The 20,899-nt window shown below is 34.4% G+C and overlaps 1 protein-coding gene across 50 annotated transcripts in view; it reads right to left on the bottom strand.

Moving 5' to 3' along the window:
- The window catches only part of CLASP2 (cytoplasmic linker associated protein 2), a 149,482-nt gene that overhangs the window by 27,267 nt on the left and 101,316 nt on the right, over positions 1–20,899 (bottom strand). For 13 of the 50 annotated variants that reach the window (XM_033132413.1, XM_033132420.1, XM_033132418.1 and 10 more), the window contains 9 exons: positions 19,508–19,678; positions 18,954–19,061; positions 15,403–15,465; positions 14,351–14,457; positions 12,647–12,670; positions 11,038–11,282; positions 9,756–9,819; positions 4,874–4,876; positions 79–242 (listed from right to left, as the gene is read on the bottom strand). In XM_033132413.1, the coding sequence (XP_032988304.1) occupies positions 79–242; positions 4,874–4,876; positions 9,756–9,819; positions 11,038–11,282; positions 12,647–12,670; positions 14,351–14,457; positions 15,403–15,465; positions 18,954–19,061; positions 19,508–19,678 (949 nt within the window). The remainder of the gene's footprint in view (positions 1–78; positions 243–4,873; positions 4,877–9,755; positions 9,820–11,037; positions 11,283–12,646; positions 12,671–14,350; positions 14,458–15,402; positions 15,466–18,953; positions 19,062–19,507; positions 19,679–20,899) is intronic. The other 37 variants (XM_033132459.1, XM_033132453.1, XM_033132460.1 and 34 more) reach the window with 7 other exon arrangements.

Raw genomic sequence — 20,899 nt, 5'->3', positions numbered from 1 at the left:
TAAACTTTTAACACAGAAACTAAATAGTCCTGATTCCTGATTATCAGGAAAACTTGAAATATATGAAGAAAATATTACCTTGTAACATCAAGGGCTTTCTGAACTTTTGCTTGAACAGACCCAAGCAAATCAGCACCCATTTTTTTTAGCAGTTGCGTCAGCAGTACAAACAACCAATCTTGAAGATCATCTTTGTGGACTTGTATGAAGTCCACTAGAGTCTCCAAAAACATGCTGAACACCTACAGTTGATAAACGGGAGAGGGGAGAGAAAAAGGAGGAAATATTGATCTTTATGATCAATTCAATACTGAAATAGAGAGGAACACAGGAATCAGAGGCACAGCGATTGGCAGCCAAGCGGAAAAACAATCTCTCTTGCTTTTCATTGGACTCTGTGATACAAGAGTACATTTGAAATGTTATCCAACTTCTGCTGAAGTTCGACAATTAGCTATTCCATGCAGCATCACTTGGTAAAGAAACTTTGGCCACAATGGCTGGCACACCTAATGTTTTCCATGATGCCATAGCTTGAACTGGTTTAACTGAAATCCATTTTATCTGAAATTTAGGGCAAGGAACTACCTATCGTTTCACTGGCCCTCAGCTCTTTGGAAGAGGGTACTGAATTAATGAGAAGATGACTATGTTGACAGCTACCTTAAAGTAGAAGATCATTCTGACATAATGGGCTAGAGAGACTCTTTAGATTTTTCAAAATGTCAGTTGTCACAAAGTTTTTTTGTGTAAGATACATTACTTACTAAAACTTCCCCAAAAGTAATTTTTAAGGGATTTGAGATAACTGCAACTAAAATAAATTCAGGATACAAATCTACATCTAAATTTAAATAATTTCTAAAAAGTCTTAGATGGCATGCTATTTAGTCTCTATTTCTATTGATGGGTTTCATACTTGGCTCCAATATTAATCCACTAGTTTAAAAAATTTTATAAGATGAAAATACTTTAAGGGAAGGGAAACTAATACTCGTAAGTGACGTATGTCATTTAAATACTTAAGAAAAGTGACTTACACATTAAGGTTATATCTCTTTACAAGAAATTCAACAGCATACTGGAATTTTTATTTCTAGGGTAGATAAGAAAAAAACTCTTAAGACAATGTCAGGCATGTTGTATTATGAAACTATAATCACAACAGATTATAAAAATTATGACTTAAAAAAGTTAAACTCAAAGTATTCTAATTTGAAAGTTAAGAATATAGTTTTCTCAATATATCAAGGTGCCAAAAAAATGTATACAAGTAGACACTTTGGTCAACATTGCTCAAGCAGTAGTTCACCGTAATAGTAGTCCAGCAGTGTCTGGACACTGGTAATAACCACTTTGAGCACCTCTTGCAATTGCAGAAGTCAAATGTGACTTGTATTCATCTTTTCTTACCGGTATATATTATTACAATTTTAATAGTTTGTTCCTTTCTTAAAATGTGTATACATTTTTTTGGCACCCTCTGTATATTTTATTTCTTGAATTTCCTTTATACAGTTACATATGAACTCCCATTTTTTTCATGTTAGAAATGAAGGATTGTTTTCTATCAGAATTATAACTAAGTTTTAACATTTGAATCTGAATTACAAAAAATATACCTCCCATATTTGCTCAAGATACTATGTATTTGTAAAAGCAGAAACTAAGACTACTTTAAATTTTCTAGTACTCTGATCCCCAGGCAGTATCTGCCTCAACACTGTTCTTACAGTGCAGAGCCATTAACTTCCATGACCCCCACAACCACACCCAAAAACCTGGCTTCTCTTAGATTCAAAACTTGGCCATTGCTACTCAAAACCGTCTCTGGCCCTCTACTTAGGACCCAGAATACTGCTGAACTTCACTAGACCTACTCTATGACAAACGCATGAATCTAACCTAGTATTCATTTCTACTGGCACCTGGCCAATCTCTCCAGCCAGGTGTGCTGGAGTCACTCAGCAGCAGCCTAGAAAGCCGACTGTTAAATATTGAGGAATTTTGTGAGCTAGCTGGTAGCTTGAACCCAGCCATAGTGGGAGTACTGACACTTCTGAAATTATAGCAAACACTACAAATCAGGGCTTCCTGCCCTTCTCCCAGACCTGGTTTACCAGCACACTGCTCTAATTCACTTCCATTCTTCCTATTTTCTGGAAGATTCCACGTTTAAGCTTTCACTATACCAAAACAAAATTTACTCTGAAATTAGAGTGCCTATGGACATTAGAATGCCTATGTCAATCCTTCCATTTTATCTGGCTCTTAGGAAACAGAACCAGAAAAGTGGTTTGTCCAAGGTTTCCAAAGCTAATCAACGGCTGGGCCAAGACTTAAAGCTAAGTCACTTGCTTTTCAATCATGTTCCACCCACTCTATTACTAGATAACTTACCTCATCTACTTTACTATCATTCAACATAAAATTCTCCATTGACTTTTTCCCCACTTTGATTTCCATTATAGAAATCCTTTCATTAATTTTTTCTCTAAAAAAGAGCCATTTTTATTCTTTTTTAAGACTAATCTTTCTATTCTATATTCTTGTTCTCTAAAATATGGTCTCTTCTACGATCTTTATTTTTATTCTTGACCTAAATCCTTTCCTTATAGATGCAGAAGACACCATCTTAAAAATTTCTCCCTCAGTTTCCATCTTTTTGGTTCCATCAACGATCCTCTAATCGCGAAATATTAGCTTAGTATGCTTGGCCATTCTGTAGTGCTTTACTCTTATTATTTCCTTTCTTTCTTTCATTCTTATTGTTAGGCATTTTCCACTTGCATCCTAAATGTGGGGTGATGTAAGAACTAGTGTTCATCCTGATTCTCTTTCCATAGGAAGTGTGACTTCCTTGACAGGACCTATCTGATTTGGCCTACTACCGTAGGTCCTACAATCTCTTGAACAGCTCTCCCCAAATCTGTACATCACACCATCATTGTAGGCATCAGTCCTTTTTGACCTCATGTCTGGATTTCTGTAGTAGCCTGACTTCAGTCTTTATATTTTCTGTATACCAGTGGTCAGGAAAGCATTTTTGTTACAGGCCAGATAGTACATACTCTAAGCTTTGCAGACCATATGGTGTCTGTCGTAACTATTTTACCTGGCTGTTATAGCACAGACACAGTATGCAAACAAGTGAGCATAGCTGTGCTCCAATATAACTTTATTTACGAAACAGGCCACAGGTCAAGTCATTCTTCTTTCTCACCATCAAACTGTGATATCGCTCATTTGATATAAACAAAATCCTATAATGTTCCTTCACTGTCTATAGAATGATGTCTCAAATGCTTAGAGAAGGTTCTAACTCTCCAAACTGGTCTTGGATTATATGACAACATAAACTCTGTCCCTGAACTCATCTCACACACATTCCTGATTTCCCATCATACTCCCCGCCCTTGTTCTAGATACACACTATGTGACTCCCTATAAAATTTACCACTCAAACCTCAGTCAAGAAGCTTCTTGGATGACAGCCACTGATCTTCCTTACTTGGAACTTATAGTGGGGCCAGCTTTATGGTGCTATTTAACTTTTTCTATATTTATATTATCTTCCCATGTGTAACACATAACATTTGAGAATAAGACTATATTTTTATACTGTCTTATATCACCAATTAGAACCAAACTCAAAATTATCAAAGGCTGAGGACCGAATATAAAGTTGTTCAACGTATGTGCAGGGCAAGTTCCTTAAGAGGTAAGAATTTTCTCAAGTGAAACTTACCCTGTAATGAATTGGTTGCCAACCCTTTTTTTCTCAATGCAAGGGAAGATGTGTAACACTTTTCCTTTATCCCCATCAAATTTAACTTCTTTTTCTTTCCTATAAACTTTCTGAGTGTCCCACTTCTCTGGACTCATGTTAGTCATTCCCAGCAGGCCCTTTCTTCCCATCCTAACATATACAAAGTGTATGTTCCTGTCAAGCTCTCAACTGCTATTTCCTTCAAGAAGACTTCTCTGAGTCTCCTAAGCAGGTATTTCTTTTGATTAGATATGTGAGTATAGCTGAATAAAAATGTAAACATATTATTTATAGTACTCTACATATAGACTTGTCCTATTATTTTTCAAAATACTTATATCCTATAAAAAATGTTATAATAAAAAAACAACTTATATCCTATCAATGGTACTTACTAAATGATAATATATATGCCTATTATGTATCTATCCAAAACATATTAAAAATTTCACATATTTCTTACTCGATTGTCCTATCACAAACAGTTCATTGTCAGATGTTAATATTCTCCCATTTCCTTATCTATGACTAAAGGGGAAAATGAAAAGTGAATATGCTAATATAATACTATGGCTAAACATCTGATTTCAGAAGAGAAAGTTGAGAAACACTGCTCTGTAAAACTGCTCTGTTTGCTTTTAAGGAATGACATTAATAGAATATTAGAAAGTACAGATGGGGAGGTTGGGACTAAATTTTTAAAAATAGTTGTCACACTTGGGAATTATTTTTCTAATAATTCAATGGAACCAATCTTCAATGGAATCAATTTATACTCCCACATATCTGACAACTGTAATTTATTGGGAAAAAATTGTAATATTCAAGCTATTACATTGAGGCGGCCTTTCCTTAACTTCGCTTAGCTCTTAGGTGTGCCAGTCATCAAATACAGAACAGAAGAACATAATCAAATTAGATTAATTAGTAGATTAAAAAGCACATCTCCAAACAGAATGAGTTTGCGTAACTGCAAATAGCGTTTCGTGGATTGCAAAGGGTCCAATACTGCATGAACTCTTCGGGAGAGAAAATAGAGAAAAAGGGTTAATTTCACAGTCATGCAGTAAAGTTAGGTTTCCAACAAATATTGAACCAACTTACTCTCTATTGAGAGTTCCAACACAGGGGACAGCATGCAAAAAGAAAAAAAGAAAAAAAAGAAAAACACACAAATTAGTCTCCATCAATGCAAAGTTCCTGTATGGAAGAAAAACACTTAGAAAATAAAAGTGACAAATGTTTTTCAAAGTTTTATGATAAACTTAAAGTAGCTTTTAAAACAAGAGAGTTAAATGGATAGTATGGGAGAAGAGTATATGATTTTCCTGTGTCTCTCCCGCATCTCCTTGCCAAGAAAATTAGAAACAAAACCCCCCTTTCTTTTCCAGACCCTATATCCTTGATGCTCAACTTTTAGAAAGAATCTAAGACTAACGGTTACCTGCCCCCACTTCTGGACAGTGCCAACATTTGCTTCCAAAGCCTGATACCTAGAATTTTTCTTTTCTTTATCTTTTTTTTTTCCTCCTCAGAAGCAGTAGATTCACAAATTATTTCTGTGAAGGCTTGGGATAATTACTATTATTTGGAGTAAAAAGTATTTATACCACAACTTTTTCTCCCCCCAGGTAAGATTTGTGTTGTGGTCTCCTGATCCTAGGACTGCAGGCAGCTCAGCGGCCTAACATACTCCCCAAGAGCCCAGATGTGACCTTCTAAGTAGGGTACCAACTGTGTCCCGTTTTAGTAGCTACAGTTTGAATTCCTCCCCTAGCTGTTCAAGACTCAAGTGCATGACTTCAAGAGATAGGTCTAAACTGACCATAAAATGCTAATTTAAAGGGTGCACCTTGGGGAAGGTAGTTATTTTCAACTAGTTCCTCCAGGGTCAAGTGCTAGAACCACATGGTATAGCATTTGGCATGATACTCCTTACATTTGAGGGGGAAAAAATGGGTCTAGAGCAGCCAAAATAAAAATCATCCCTGAATTCCTTAGTTTTTCAAACTTAAATTTAGTTTTTAAAAATTTATATAGTGGTTGGTGCATTCTAAGGGCTTTACATATATTAACTCATTTAGTCCTCATCACAATCTTATGAGGTGGGAATTATTATTAACTCTATTTTGACGATTCGGAAACCAAGGCACACACTGCTATTCAATGTTGGAGGTCAAATGTGAACCCACGCAATCTAGCTCCACTGTCCATACTGGTCATCACTGTGTTGTACTGCCTCTCTTGTACAATTAGTAAGAGGCTTGGAATTATATGGTCTAAATTACTGTTATACATATATTGTGGTTGGATCACTTATTTCCATACTGGTACTGAAGTAAAAAAGAAAAAGTTTATCAAGTTATAGACATCAAATAATTTCAGCTTGCAAACTATACTGATCAATCATATTGATCCCAGGAAAAAAATCTAGCATCTATTTCAACTGTACTCAGAAAGAGCTCTTTTCTAACCCTCCCTTTCTGGGATGTCTGCACTGTATACCAGAGCTTGCCTATTATTTTAGTTGAACTCAGATGTTTACTCTAAAATATGTAAGAGGGAAACATTCTGGGGGTTGGAGAAGGTGATCCTACATGAAAGCAGATGGGGCTTTCATGGATGCTCATAACCTGGTTCTCTAAGTACCCTGTTTCTGCTGGGGACAGCAGGTGGTCTCAGTGATGACAGGGAGAACAACTTCCAGTTATCATGGGAGTTGGCTACTGTATTCAGAAGCTATTAACACAGAGACTGAAATGTTGACTTCAACCTAAAAAAACATGGGAAAATCCACCCAACCTAGCCCATAGTGTGAGGTTATCTTCCAAACACTATGGTCCATTCCGGGGCAAGGCTTCAGATAGTTTCTGCCCAGTGAGCTTTCAGATAAGTGATTCCAATTCAGAGTGGAGAGCTAACCCAAGCTGGAGGAAGAAAGAGAAGTGTCCCCAATAGCATATTTTAAGGCAACAGGGAAAAATTGCATGGCACATGTGGGGAAATGAACATAATTCAGGCTGGGTTGAGAGTGAGGAGGGAATAACAAGCCCAAATGATAGGCTCTGTTTGGACATTTTCTTGAGGTCACTGAGTAGTCGCTGAAGTGTTTTACGCTAGAATATTTACCTTTTAGAAAGATCACTAAAGAATGCAGTGTAGAGAATCAAGTGCTAGGAGGTGGGGAGGAGGTACAACAGGGAAAAGACGATTGTGCCCTGAATTAGCGATGAGAATGGAGCGATATTTGGAAGGTTGAACCAAATAAAATTGAGTGAAATTTCTAGAATGATGCCAAAATTCTTCCCTTAAGCAACAAGGAGATGGCAGTTACATCTAATGAAATAAATAAAGCAATGCACGAGAAAGAGTAGTTTTGAAGTTGAAGATGACCCATAGACATGTGACTAAGTGCAGGAGGAAAAATATGGGATTTAAGGACACATTCAGGAGTCATTAGGATGAACTGGGTAACTTAAGCTTCAGAAAAGGTAGAGAGTAAAAGAAAAGGCCCTAGGACGTGACTCTAAGTAACATCAACATTAGTGAAATGAGCAGAGATAGGCGTCTGAAAAGAAGATTAAAAGAAATGGTGTGAAGGAAACTGAATCAGGCACACAGAAAACAGACTTCTTCCTCCTCTCCCACAACACATTCCTTAAAATGACAGAAAAGACACACTGAGTAAATTCACAAAAAAATTGAAAAACAAAACAGGATGTCAATCAGAAAACTGTAATTTATGAGAAATTCCTGGAAGACCAGGCATGCAAGACCATATTACCACAAATTAGGATACACATTTACTTAGCCAAACAACAGCTTCAAGGTGAGCCCTCCTATTTCAATAGGAGGAAATATAGAAAGAATGAGTTTATGTGCAGTTCAATTTGCTGGTTTGGAGGTAGGAAATGGAGTGTCTGCTTGCTGGCTTCTATTTTCTTGGTAAGCTAGAGGCCAGGGCGCATGCTTGCGGCACGAGATGTGTGGGGAAGTGTACAGGGCTGGAATTTTGAGGAGACAAAAATATTTGACACAGCCTCCATGGAAGACAGAAGAGAAAGATGAGAGGGAGAGGATTGCCAGGCAGCACTGAGACAAAAAAGCACAGATCAGAAATGGAGAATGGCAGGAATATACAGGGATACACAGGGCTGATTTCACCCAGCAGTGGCCAGGATGTTGTTTCCCTTCAACAGTCAGTCCTAACTTTCAATCAGTGGCATGAGCTCCACAGTAGAGATTCTTAAACATGTTTCTATTTTAGTGTTAATAATCAAGAGTTGATATAGAACAAGGGTCAGCAAATTATGGTCTACAAATTAAAAGTGGTTTTTCGATTTTTAAATGGTTTTTCCATTTTAAAATAGTTTAAAAACAAAACCAAAAGGCTATTTAGTGACATGAAAATTTGTCTTACACCTTACAGCAGGAACAAACTATATAACTTATTGAAGATGTTTTAAATTTTTATTTATTTTTAAGTTGTGTAGATTACTAATTAAAATATCATTTCATAAAACAAGTCCAACCAGATTATAATTGTCTTGTCCTTTGGCTTACGTTGCCAACAAAAAATATCAACAGTTAATTTGTTCAAAATTTATAGAAACTTTTGCATTAAAGCAAATCCTACAGCTGAATTAGTTAGTGGTAGCAATGTCAATATAAAATGGTACAGCTAACTACATGTTCTGTTTAAAAGTTTTAAGTTTTAAAAAATTTTAATAAACAAACTGCTTACCAATCTATATTTTAATATTTGTCTTTAATGGGACCTTATATTCTTGAATAAAATAAATATACCTTCTGGGAGAGGATAATCTTTGAAATTTCTTATTTTAAAGTATAGGCAATTTATAATCTTCAGTTGGATTTAAGATTATGTATGAAGTGGGATGTTAATATCTTAAATAGTGTAGCAATAAAAATATCGAAAATAAAAAGAAAAAAATGAGAAAATTATATGTGCAAGAATAAAATGAAGACAATTAAAAAAAAAAAACAACAGTAAAGTGAAATTCATTAATATTTTTCTTATAATTTCCCTTCCACATCTCCCTCTCAGTTAGGTTAGAATTCTCATGGAGATACCTAGTATCCTAAAGGAAGACATGTAATAAAGTTTTACCATTGTCAACTATATTGCTAAAAACAAATGATTACATCTTGGAACAGTACATATGTATTTACAACAGTATCCATCAAAGTAACCCAAAATTCCACAGTATACATGCAGGTTATGCAATAGTACTTAATTAAACATATTATAATCAACATTAAAAACTGAACATTTAGAAAATTTTTATGGACTGTTTCAATATACAAAAAGCTTCATTTATATTATTACCAAACTATGGCTAAAGCCATATTTGGTGCTTTTGTGTTATTTAATGGCAATTTTTTTCCTACAAAATGTTCTTTTAAGATAAGAATATACCGGGGATACCAAAAAATGTGTATACACGGACTTGTATTCATCTTTTATTATCAGTATATATTGAGTATTACAATTTTAATACAGATTTTTTCCTTTTGTAAAATGTGTATACATTTTTTTTTGGCACCCTCTGTATTTACATTAATGTTGTAATACACATAGAAGAAAACAATAACAAATTACAAATTTTTTTCACCTTACCCCAATTATTTCCTTTACAAATAGTAAAATGTTTTTAATAACACAAATACACTCACCCTAAGTATGAGTCATATTTGTTACTATATCATTCAGTTTATAGTCTTAGATAATCACTCTTTCAAGAAGCTTAAATGGTTACCAGAGAGCAATTTCTAAATTATGTACGATATAAAACAATTTCAATTATGTTCGAAAAGATTATCATCATTGGAGGGCAATAATAAAACAAAAATGGCTTATAGTTTTTTTTTGTTTTTTTTTGGCTATTAGTTTACTTTTTTTTTTTTTTTTACAATATACAAAGGACACCTATAAGAGTAAATAATCTTTAATACTAAAACATACCTTGCCATGAGGATCAGCAAACATCCTTGTGAAAATTTCACATAATCTTTTCAGTTCAACTCGACTGTCAAAATATAAAATTGTTAATTAATATCTTGCTGTAGGATGAAGTCACTTAAAAGTAACCTTACGTATAACTGATCTTCTTAAAAAATGGCTTTAATAAAAGCCCTCAAAATGGAGAAATTTGTGGGATTTGCTAGCCATGGCTAAGTACATATTTATCAAATACAACTATAATTCTTTTGCAATCCACACTATTTTAAAGGTTAAAAGTTATAAGAAATACAATTGTATTTCATTAATGTAGCATGACGGGAAACTGCACAAATGACATTCCCAGCACATGAATCTTATCCTCTTAAAGGCTAAATTTTGCCACCTGAGGGCTAAAATATTTCTAAACTATGCCTGCTCTCTTGCCATTTAAAAGTGATATACTGAACCTAATATTAACGTAATCTTGATGGGACTAGGAACAATATGATTTATTGCAGTGATTCATGATGTGTGATAACATTAAAATATATTAGGTAGCACACAGATAAACACTGATTTCAAATTATATAGTGCTAATACTTCCTAAAATAAATACACAGCTAGTAAATCAAACCCTGATTTTAGGTATCAAGTCAGGAAGGAATCCTCTATTTTTCACCACACTCAAACTTATAAATTATCTGAAACTAGGTTCTTAAAAGGGTAGACAGACTATAGAGGTTTAAAACATTACACAGATAAAAACAATAAAAATTTAGGGGGAAAAGGCAAGCAAAAGCCATTAGGAAAGGAAACCAAACCTAAACAAAATAAAAACTAATATAAACTTCTGTCCTTGGAGAAATTCACTCCAATTCCATTTCATATTACATTAAGATTCACTTCTTACATAAACAATAAGAATATAGCTTCATTTTCAAGTGAACATAAATATTTTTTCCTCTCAATGAAAAACTTGTCAGGAATGAATTTTAATAAACCAGTCGGCTTTAATATTATGTGCATTTTATTATTTATTTTAATTTTAAAAATTAACAACTTTTCATTTAACTTCAATTTGTGAACAAAATTTCCTTTTAAAATGTTTCTTTGTGAATTTAAAAATGTTTTAGTAATTACAGTATAAATGGTCCTCAAGGACTGAAGCTGGGGAAAATATTTTGATGCCACCTTCTAAATTCTGGACAAATCTGTTCCCATACCTGTACAGTATTACAGAAACAAGGTCAAATCAAAAAGTGCTAACCTGACAGGACAATGATTTAAAGACCACACAACTTACCTCAGCGTTCTCTGATTTTTCAGTAAGTTCTGCAGACCCAGGAGGCCTTCTTTCCTTTCTGACCAGTTGGAACTGGCACATCTGTTGAGGACTTCTGCCACATCTTCCGTCTGCCTCATATATGTAGGAATACTCCCATTTCGAGAACTATAGGAGCGTTCTGAGCAAGCACTGGAAGCATCGCTGTTGGCATCATCATCTGAATGCATCCCATATGACTCATATCTTCTGCGAGCAGGTTTTTTCTGTTATATGTAAAGACTCTTATTAGCAGTAGTGAAGGAATATACCGGTACTTCACAATTTGTACTGACCACCAAAGACTGGCTTTTTTAAAAATCAGTGCAAAGCATGCTGCTAATCATTGTAATAAAAAGATGTCAATATTTAGTTTTTCTTCAGAAAATATGTTTTTGAAGTTAGTAGAAGATGAAATATTCTTTAACTATGGAAAGTGGCAGAAGCAGAATAAGACTATATGGAAGTTCAGATAAGTAAAGTGGGAGGTGATCAAAAATGTGAGTTTTATTCCTTTTCTGTCTCCTTTTCATGGAAAACCAAGAACTACCACATTATAAATGAGCAGAGATTGTATTAGAAATCTGAGTTGGTAAGAAGAAAATATTATCTTTTTTAAAAGATGACAATGGATCAGAAAATGGACAATGGATGAAAGAAAATGCCTGTTCCCCCCTATGTAAAGTTCTATTTTTTCCTGTCTACCTTCTCTTTGTTCTTCTTTAACCTCCACTATCACTTCTCTTGCCACTCTTCCTTCCCTTATTCCCAACCCTCTTGTCTCCTAGAGAGTAAAATCCAGACAAAAAATGATGAGAACCTGTTTTGTTTACTATTATTTTTAGCAGGCAAACTCCTTGAGGGTCCTCCAAGTTTTTCCCAACGTGTTTATACTGTCCATTTGAATAAATATGATAAAGCATACTTAGATTCCTTTGATTTCTTTACATCTGAAGCTTATTACTTAATATATGCAACTGCCAATTATACCTTGCAGATCAAAAGGGAAATGAGAAGGAGTAAATAGCTTATTTGAGATTTCCCTGGAAAAATTGGAAAGAAACCTTTATGTAACCTAATATTTGAATTTAGGCTGGTGAGCCACGGTGAAGACATTTGTATGAAACATGTTAATCACAATCATTTTAAATAGTTCCATGTGGGTATAAATTCTCTAAATTCTAAAGTCTAGAAGAAATATAACTTGATCTTAATCCAAATAGTTTTATAATGATGATTGCATCACTAAATACCTCATATGGACTTAGAGACACCAACTTAATTTAGAATAGTGGTAATGTGACCACTTCCGGTGTTGGGCCCCAGGATCAGTTTTGTTACAGATATCAGTGTGAATGACATCAATTCATCTGCACAAAGTACTCAGGATTAAAGGTGAGAATCCCATTAGGGCACTCTATTCAAGCAGTGTCTCCTTTTCACAATCATATGTACAAAAAAACAGGGTATATGTCTGAAGATTTTATTAACTTCCACTTGAATTTTTTATTAAAGACTATCATCCGTTAAACTGATAAAGCAAAGAAAAGTTATGGTATCATAAGATGTCAAAAAACAGCAATGTCTATACCTTAGTCCGTATGTCTCCTAAGAGCTGAGAGCAGTAAATTTTTAAAGAGAAAAATTGAAAATAATGAAGAACATTTTGCTAAACAGCACAATAAAGTAGGCATAAACAATGCCCATAATCAGAAACATTAAGTTTTTTAATACATAGATACATAAGGACTGCTTATTAGCAGGCTATATCTTTAATCTTGCCAATATCCTTTAGTCCAAAGAGAAATATCTAAGTTACAAAAATATTCCCATAACCAGTTTTCCCAAAGAAATTCAACTCTTCTTCCTATTTGCATCCTTTTGTTGTCTCCACAGTTAATTTTATTTCTATCATTTTCCTAAGGTCTAAATTAGGCTTAATAGTTGGAAAGCCTTTTCCTAAAAATTAATAGTTAACACTGGAATATCTATGCTATGCAAATGATGGAAATAGACAGAATCAATTTATTGGGATTCAGCTTTTAGCCCTGGTGGTTAAATACTGCTCATATGATTCAAACACAACATCTTAGTATTTTAAGTAACAGTTCAAGAATAACCCCATTCATTCATAAAATGTATGTGAGCAGAATTTAACTGGTAAATCATCCATTTAAAAAGAAACTAGAAAATATGAGTTGAAAACTATACTGATATAAAATAGTAAATTTGAAACATCTGACTGATTTAATATCATAAGAACAAGATGTAATAAATATATCCCATGTCCAAGAGAACAAAGTTTCTACTTAGTTATATTAATTTATTAAAAAAAACAATGAAATGGCTGAGGTAAAGGGAAAAATTCAGCACATATAGACTGTTAAAGAACTACACATACAATCACATTTAATATATTACAGCTATGACCAATGAATATTCTTTAAAACTTATTTTTCAACTCTATATGGCAAATCATATTATACCAACACTGGTTAAGATATGCTCTACTGTTTTAAATGGCACAATGTATTTTTTAGTTCAAAACAAAAATGAGGCCTTTTGTAAGCTGAGTAAGAAAATGAGAAAATGCTTTTTAAACATAGGATTAATATAATTTGAAAATAAAAGTGTCATACTTAATTGATGTGGGAAATTGGTAAAAGCCAATTATATTGTTTCAAGTGATACTGCCTTCGTAATTTTAAGTGAGAAAAACAACAGTGACAGATGCATAGCACTCTTCTGACAAAGTGTCATGGATCTGTAGATTATATTTTTAAACCTCACTGTATCAGGCATGAAGAGCCAGGAAGGCATCTTAATTATAATCTGTCTTGAAGCTGTGCTTTCTTTCAGCTCAGAAAATACAAGTAAGTAAAAGACTATACAAAATCCTACTCCAAACTAAAACAATCCCTAAATTCTCAAGGTTAAGCTAGCCTTGAAACTATATGCTTGTACTATATATATTTATATTCTAATCTACATGCCCGGTACTCTCAGTGTACTACATACTGCATAAAACACATCACCAGATTAAAGGCTTCGATATTTATATTCCAGGTATTCCATTAATTACTACTGGCTCTCGCTTCAATTTCTGAACAATTAATACAGACTGAGAATTAATTATGCTGTTCTGCTTTTGACATTGCCCACATCAAAATCTTCCTAGATTCAATCCACAAGACCTTTCCCATCTCCCTTCCCACTCTGGTCGACTGGCTTACTCATACATTAGTTTTGTAACTGGGACAGCTATAAAGATAAGAAAATGGAGAAGAGTAAGTACCAAGGCGTCTGCTACTGCCTCCTCCACATCGGAGCCTGTGTTCAGGACGCGCATTGCACTGACAGAAGATGACAGTCGGCTTGATTGGCTGATGCCATACCCCGGACCTAATTCATCAGAAGAAGGAAAACAGCTTTGAGAGAGTCGTAAATGTAACAATGTAAGGTTGGAAAATTTAAGATTTTTAAGGGGAGGAAAAAAAAAAACCAATGGGGAAAGCATTTTAAAAGCAATATTGTACCTTTTGGGTACATATGATTTTTGGTCAAAAAAAAGGGTAAAGGCAATTAAAACTACTGACAATATGTGGACACTAAATTTAAAGAACAGTAACTAAAATACATTTATAACCAGAAAATAGAAGAAAGCATGGCTGGCCAACGAAGGGCTTGCAAGTGTGTAGCCCTGTAATTAATCCAGCTCTATCAGTCAGGCAAATCTCATCCATGTGGGTGAGCCCAGAACAAAGTTCAATTCTTAAACCAATAACGATTATGAAGCTCAATGACACCACACCAGTAATTTACAAGGGAAAAACCCTCTAATTATTATCTCTTCTTCAAGATAGCTTGATTTCATTCTATAACTAATACATATCATTTGATATCTGTAAAGCACTTACTATGTGCCCGACATTCTGAGGTATGTGAAGACAAACCAGAGATGGGTTCTCCCCGCCAACTACTTTCTATACCATCATTTACAATTAAAACACTTCATCCACCATTTTGGTTTTTTTTTTTTTAATGTATAAAGATGAGGTACATAACTGAGAACATAAAACAACTCTATATTTAAAAATGATATAACTTAGGTTATACAAAAGAAAAATGTCCATCTGCTAGTGAGAAAAACGTTCAAATAAGGTTGCTGAAGGGGAAAAAGTTACTTGGGGGAAAATAAAAATATCACAAATGACTTATTCTTCAACAAATTAAACTTAAATAAAAACGAATCAATTTTAAAACATGAATGTTATTCAATGGAAACTGAAAAGGACAAAAATCTGAGATGAATGTACAGATGACAGTGAAAATGTACTCATCCTTCACCTGAGGCCCCATACACATCGGGGGCGTAGAGGGCACCAGTAGATCTGGAATGGTGTCTGGAGGCTGGAATAACAGGACCATACAAACCTCATCTATTACCACAGAAACAATGAATAGTGGCAGCACTATAGTCGGGCAAGGAGAATTAGTTAACACGGGTATTACTCTTAATAGTTAAGGATCAGAATATTGCCACATAAGGCAAATGAACATTAGAACTGCAACATCACCCTTGACACACAACAGATCTTACACCTGAGGGGACAGACATAAGCCCACAGAAGACAAAAGCAAGTATTCAAATGGAAGGAAATGTCAAAAGTACAAGCATGAAACAAAAAAATGAACACTGTAGTTAAAAAAAAAAACCACTATGGTAACTAGTAGTCAATAATAATCCTATATCCTCTAATCTTGAACCCCGTGAGGCAGTTATTATTATCCCATTTTATAGATGGGTAAACTAAGGCATAGAGGTTAATGAATTTGATCAAAGCCACACTACAAATGATATACCTCAGTATCTGTACTCTTTCAAGGCCTTTGCTCTTAAACATCTTACACTTGCCATCTTCACATTGCTCAAAAGATAACATAGCTCATTTATGTTAACATCAACATTTTCCATATGCTTCACAGAATATGAGTTCTGCATTCAGCAGATTATTTAAATATCAAAGCACATCTGAACATCAAAAAAGAGTATTAATAATTTAATCAAAAAACCTGAAATGTGCGGCATGTCTCCCTATACTTTATGACGTTTCTCTAAATCTAAATTTACCATATTTAAAATTTTAGATCTTAAAATCCTGATTTGTTTTTTATATCTTCATAAAGTTAATCTTTTAGTCACATACAAAATCAAATAAACTAGGAAAAATTCATTTTAATACTAAATGAATATAATACTTTAAAAGTTACTCTTCTTCAGATATATTAATTAGACCAGTTAAAATACTTTTACTACATAAATCACTCTTTCCTTTGCCACAGGACTTTACTGAACAAGAAAATAATCAAAAAAAATTGAGAGAGGATTAAACAGAGACGATACTGCACAAAATGTATAATCAGACCCCGAACATTTCTAAAATGGTGAGCAAGAGCCGAGTCAATATAGCAATGTCTAATGGATGAAAACCTCTGAAAAACTTCATGGAATCAATAGGTACTAAAAATAGCTTCATGGAATCAATAGGTACTAAAAATAGCTAAAGATAAGAGGTAAGAGGCACCACTCATGTGCTTATCCTAACATAAGCCTTTTTTTAAATCTTAATTCCAGAAATATATGGAAACTGAGGGTGCAAATTCCAGAGAAATTCAGCTTTGCCCAGCTCCGATTTATTTTGATGCTTTTGGGCCCTCACACTGGCCTTGTGCTACAACTGAATGGATGACAGGCTATGGGATTTACCTGCTCAATGGCAGTATTCAAGTCAGAGGCAAGAAAAGGATTCACCAAGTAAACAAACTAAGGACAGCAGAATACAGGCAAATATAGCAGAAAACAGGAATGGGGAGGCTAGCGAGACCTTTGGGAATGCTATTCTTAAACCCTGTGTAACAAGTAGAGTTAATTTGCACTTTTACTATGCAGTATCCATATGTTCATACAAGGGCTAGAAAAATCAATTCATCTAAAACTACAGTATATAATTAAAATTTATACCTGGGTTTCTTTAACCCAAATAGGATGTTTCATTAGAATAAAGAAAACCGCTTCCTTTAATAATAAAATTTAAATGATTTAAATTGTCAAATGGAGGCTTTGAGATGAATCTAGAAAATATATCTCTCTAAAGTAGGCACATTAACAACATTTTTAAAAGTTAATTAATTGTTATACATTTCCTCTAATTTCTGACTATTGTACAGGTTTGAAAGGTATGGAAATATACTTTGGTTTCCTCTTGATATCACATTTTCTAATAATTCTACAGTATTATCATTACCTAAATGCAGGTGTTACATCATTAAAAAAATCTAAGATCCCTGCCATTAAAGTGCTAACTGAAGTTTTTCTAGGTAAGCGATTAGAGCTTCAGGGGAGAGAGGTGGAGGCACAGTAGCGGTAGCAGGTGGGGCAGTGACGACGGCTACAGTGCACCACGCACTGTTTTGAGGGATTTTGTCATGTATTCTCTCATTTATAGCATCTTCAAAATAAGCCTAGAAGTACATGCTATTATTATCCTCGTTTTACAGATGAGGAAACCCAGGTATAAAAAAGCTACAGCGCTGGAGTATGGACCCAGGCCATCTGACCCTAGAACATAAAGCTCTTAAACTACCACACCTCCACTCCACTTCCTTCAATTCTTGAAGGTCAGTCACATGTTTATTTTATACAAATATAGGATTTATGTCACTTCTTAAATACATAGACGAGGATGTATTACGTATGTATGTGTATCAATATGTATGTATGTGCATACACACATACACAGACACTCCATAGACTATTTATTGCACATGAATTAAAAATATCTTTGGTAAAGAATAGAAAGGAATACTCTGGCACCTGGGACCTATGGCTGAACAACAAAGGTTGAGTATATCCTGTCCGTGTCCTTAGCTCAGTGGGGTTTTCTGGGTCTGTTCAGGACAGTCTAGTGATGCATTTGCGCCAGAGAACATAAAGTTAATCTTTAGAAATTCTCTATTAACATGTCTATCAAAGGAAGTTAACAATTCAATGGACAATGATTAAAACTCCGTTCTACTTAAGTGTCACAAAGTCTGAAGAGCAACTCTCTAGGTATTATAGTGACCTACATTTTATAGAATTAAAAGAAAAATCTGAAATGGCTATACGTATGTGCTGGTATACAAAGTACTAGGTAAAACATTAAAGAACCATGCAGAAATTCTAAAGATTTTCAATGTAAAAAAATACTGTCTCTCCAATTATTCCAAAATACTAAAGGTTTAAAAATAATCGTTTAATATTTTTATAAAAGAGGTGAAAGCAGTATTATAATCGAGGTACTAATACAACCTTTGTAATTGGGACAGATAGAGGTTTTACAGCAGTGACATCACATTAGCAATAATATACGGAAAACAACTGTTAAATAGCAAAATACTATAAAATGGTATCCTCTCATTTTAATAAATAGTTCGTATATTAGTTTGTAGCATTCTTTCTAGTAACCTAAGTTAAGTGCCTAAGGTGAAATGTCAATATTTCTGCTGAAAAGGACAAAAGTATTTATTTTATCAAACTAAATAGTCCATATTTCACTTGAGCGTAAATATTTAAATACGGTATTTAAATTTTATAGGTTAAGAAAAATCTTGAATTCCGTATTCTGTAGTTTAAATCTGTGTGATATTTACTTCATCATGTTTATACAATGTCTAACTTGCTCATTTAAGTAAATGTCCTAAACATATCATTTCCTTTCGACTCTTTCCTCCGAATGACAGAAAGGAGACGCAAAGATACAGTCGATAAAGAAAGCTAACTCCAAGGTATGTTGAGGTTATCAGATAGTGAAAACAGAAGCGGAAAGCAATGACCTCATACTTGCCCAAATACTTACCGAGGGGCTGAAAGGAGCGAACAGGACTTGTATCCCGGCTGCTTTCCCGACTGGCTTCTCGGCTGCATCCCTGACTCACACTTGGTCGAGGAATACGACTGCTTCGGGCTGATACGAAGCAACAGCAATATTAAAAGGGAGAAAACAGAAAACAGCATTTGCATTTTTGATATTTTGGTTTTATTTCTTTTTTCTTAAAAACTGATCAATAACTCAAGTTTTTCTAAGGTTGGGAAGAAATTACTTTTGAGGAAGCATTACCAGGAATACTGCTGAATTTCTTGAATACAGTCCTCTAGTTTGTATGAGACTAGAAGAGTAAAGTAATACTTTGCTAAAATAAAAAGGCTGAAAATAAAAGAAGATTTAAAATATAAATGAAATATACTTTCAAGATAAGCTATCTATTTCAATTTATCACCTGTATTTCAACTTGTCTTGAATTTTAAGTTGTTTTCCTCTAACTTATAAGTGCCTAGTCAAAATCTTCAATGGTACCTAAACGTGAAATACAAAGAAATAAAAGGTCCCAAGTCTCACTGAGAAGATCTTACCCACTGAGAGCCTCGATGGACTGGCCTCTCTGCTACAGCCCTGGCTCCGTGGAATCTTGCTTCTCTTCTGTGCGGAGGCTGAGTTGACCAGGACTCTCTGAACACCAGAGCTCACAGTGGACAGGGCTGTTGTGGTCAGAACTCTTCCAGGAGACCCAGACCGGCTGCCAGCTGAACAGCAAACACACATACACATGTTAAGATGTGAACTCCAAGAGAACTTCTTGAAAGGATAAAAATTCAAGAAATATTTCCGAGAAAACTGTGCTAGCAAGTTCTAAGTTCAAAGAAAACAGAATGAGGAAGATTTATATATAATCATAACCTGCAAAAAAAAAAGGTTTACTATAAGTCAGAATGGTAAATTATGTAAAATATATTTTCAGTTTTGGGGGGTGTAAGGTGCTATGTTTAATAAGGACAACACTATTATGATTTTCAGAACACAAATAGTATAAAAGATTTCCAAAGAAATAACTTTCTGACAATAAATTTCATATGGCTAAAGCCATTTATTTAAAAGGAAAAAAATTAATAGCTCTATTACTGCTATTATTTTTGTTAAAAATATAAGAATGAAAATTTGCTTCATGTTAAAAGTGTCTGCTAAGATGCCTCGGAATGGGTATAACAAAGTTATCAATCTTGTTCTTATGTATATTTTTTTAATTTTACAAAATTAAATTTTAACTGTTTACAAAATTGGGACAGCTGACAAAGAAATTTGCTTTTTGCTATTTGTCTTCAAATAGCAAAGGGATCTTGGGTGGCCACCCTCTGGGATATAGATGCATAAGTACTGAGGGCAGAGCAAGACTAACAGGCAAATGTCAAAGAAGCCAGACTTTCTAAACTAGTGATATTCAGCCTTGGAAGGCAGGGAATATGCGTTCAGGAAGATAGAAGGAGCTGGACAAAATCTCAGATACTGGGGCAAGGGTTAAAAAAGACGTTAAGAAACATGGTTTTAAACTAGAATTGCATGGGTTAACTTTTAAGGAGATGAGCACTTTGTCAATCAAAACATTTTGTCTGCACTGAATGGGAAAACGGACTAGATAACTGCAAAATAAACTCTAACTCTAGATTCTGAATGGTAGCATTATAGAAAAGTTAAACCAGCACTTAAATAAATCTTCACGAAAGCAACTTTTCCCCTTTGTTGGCACTACTTCTCCTAAGCAACAGGGCAGTCACTGCTCGCCTTGTGTCATCTTACCCAATGACAGTTCATTTCCACAGAGCAAAGGTTAAAGACTCAAATGCAGATGGGGACAAGCTGGGGATGTCAATGAGGGTAGAGTGCTGAGTGTTAAGGCATGAGTGGTGACTTTTTAGTGCAGCCAGCTCTGTCGTGAGGTAATAGTAGCCAGGTTTGGGAAGTTTTGAAAA

This window comes from Rhinolophus ferrumequinum, chromosome 17, assembly GCF_004115265.2.
Source record: "Rhinolophus ferrumequinum isolate MPI-CBG mRhiFer1 chromosome 17, mRhiFer1_v1.p, whole genome shotgun sequence".
In the NCBI taxonomy this organism is placed as follows: domain Eukaryota; kingdom Metazoa; phylum Chordata; class Mammalia; order Chiroptera; family Rhinolophidae; genus Rhinolophus; species Rhinolophus ferrumequinum.
This window is presented reverse-complemented; position numbering and strand designations above follow the sequence as displayed.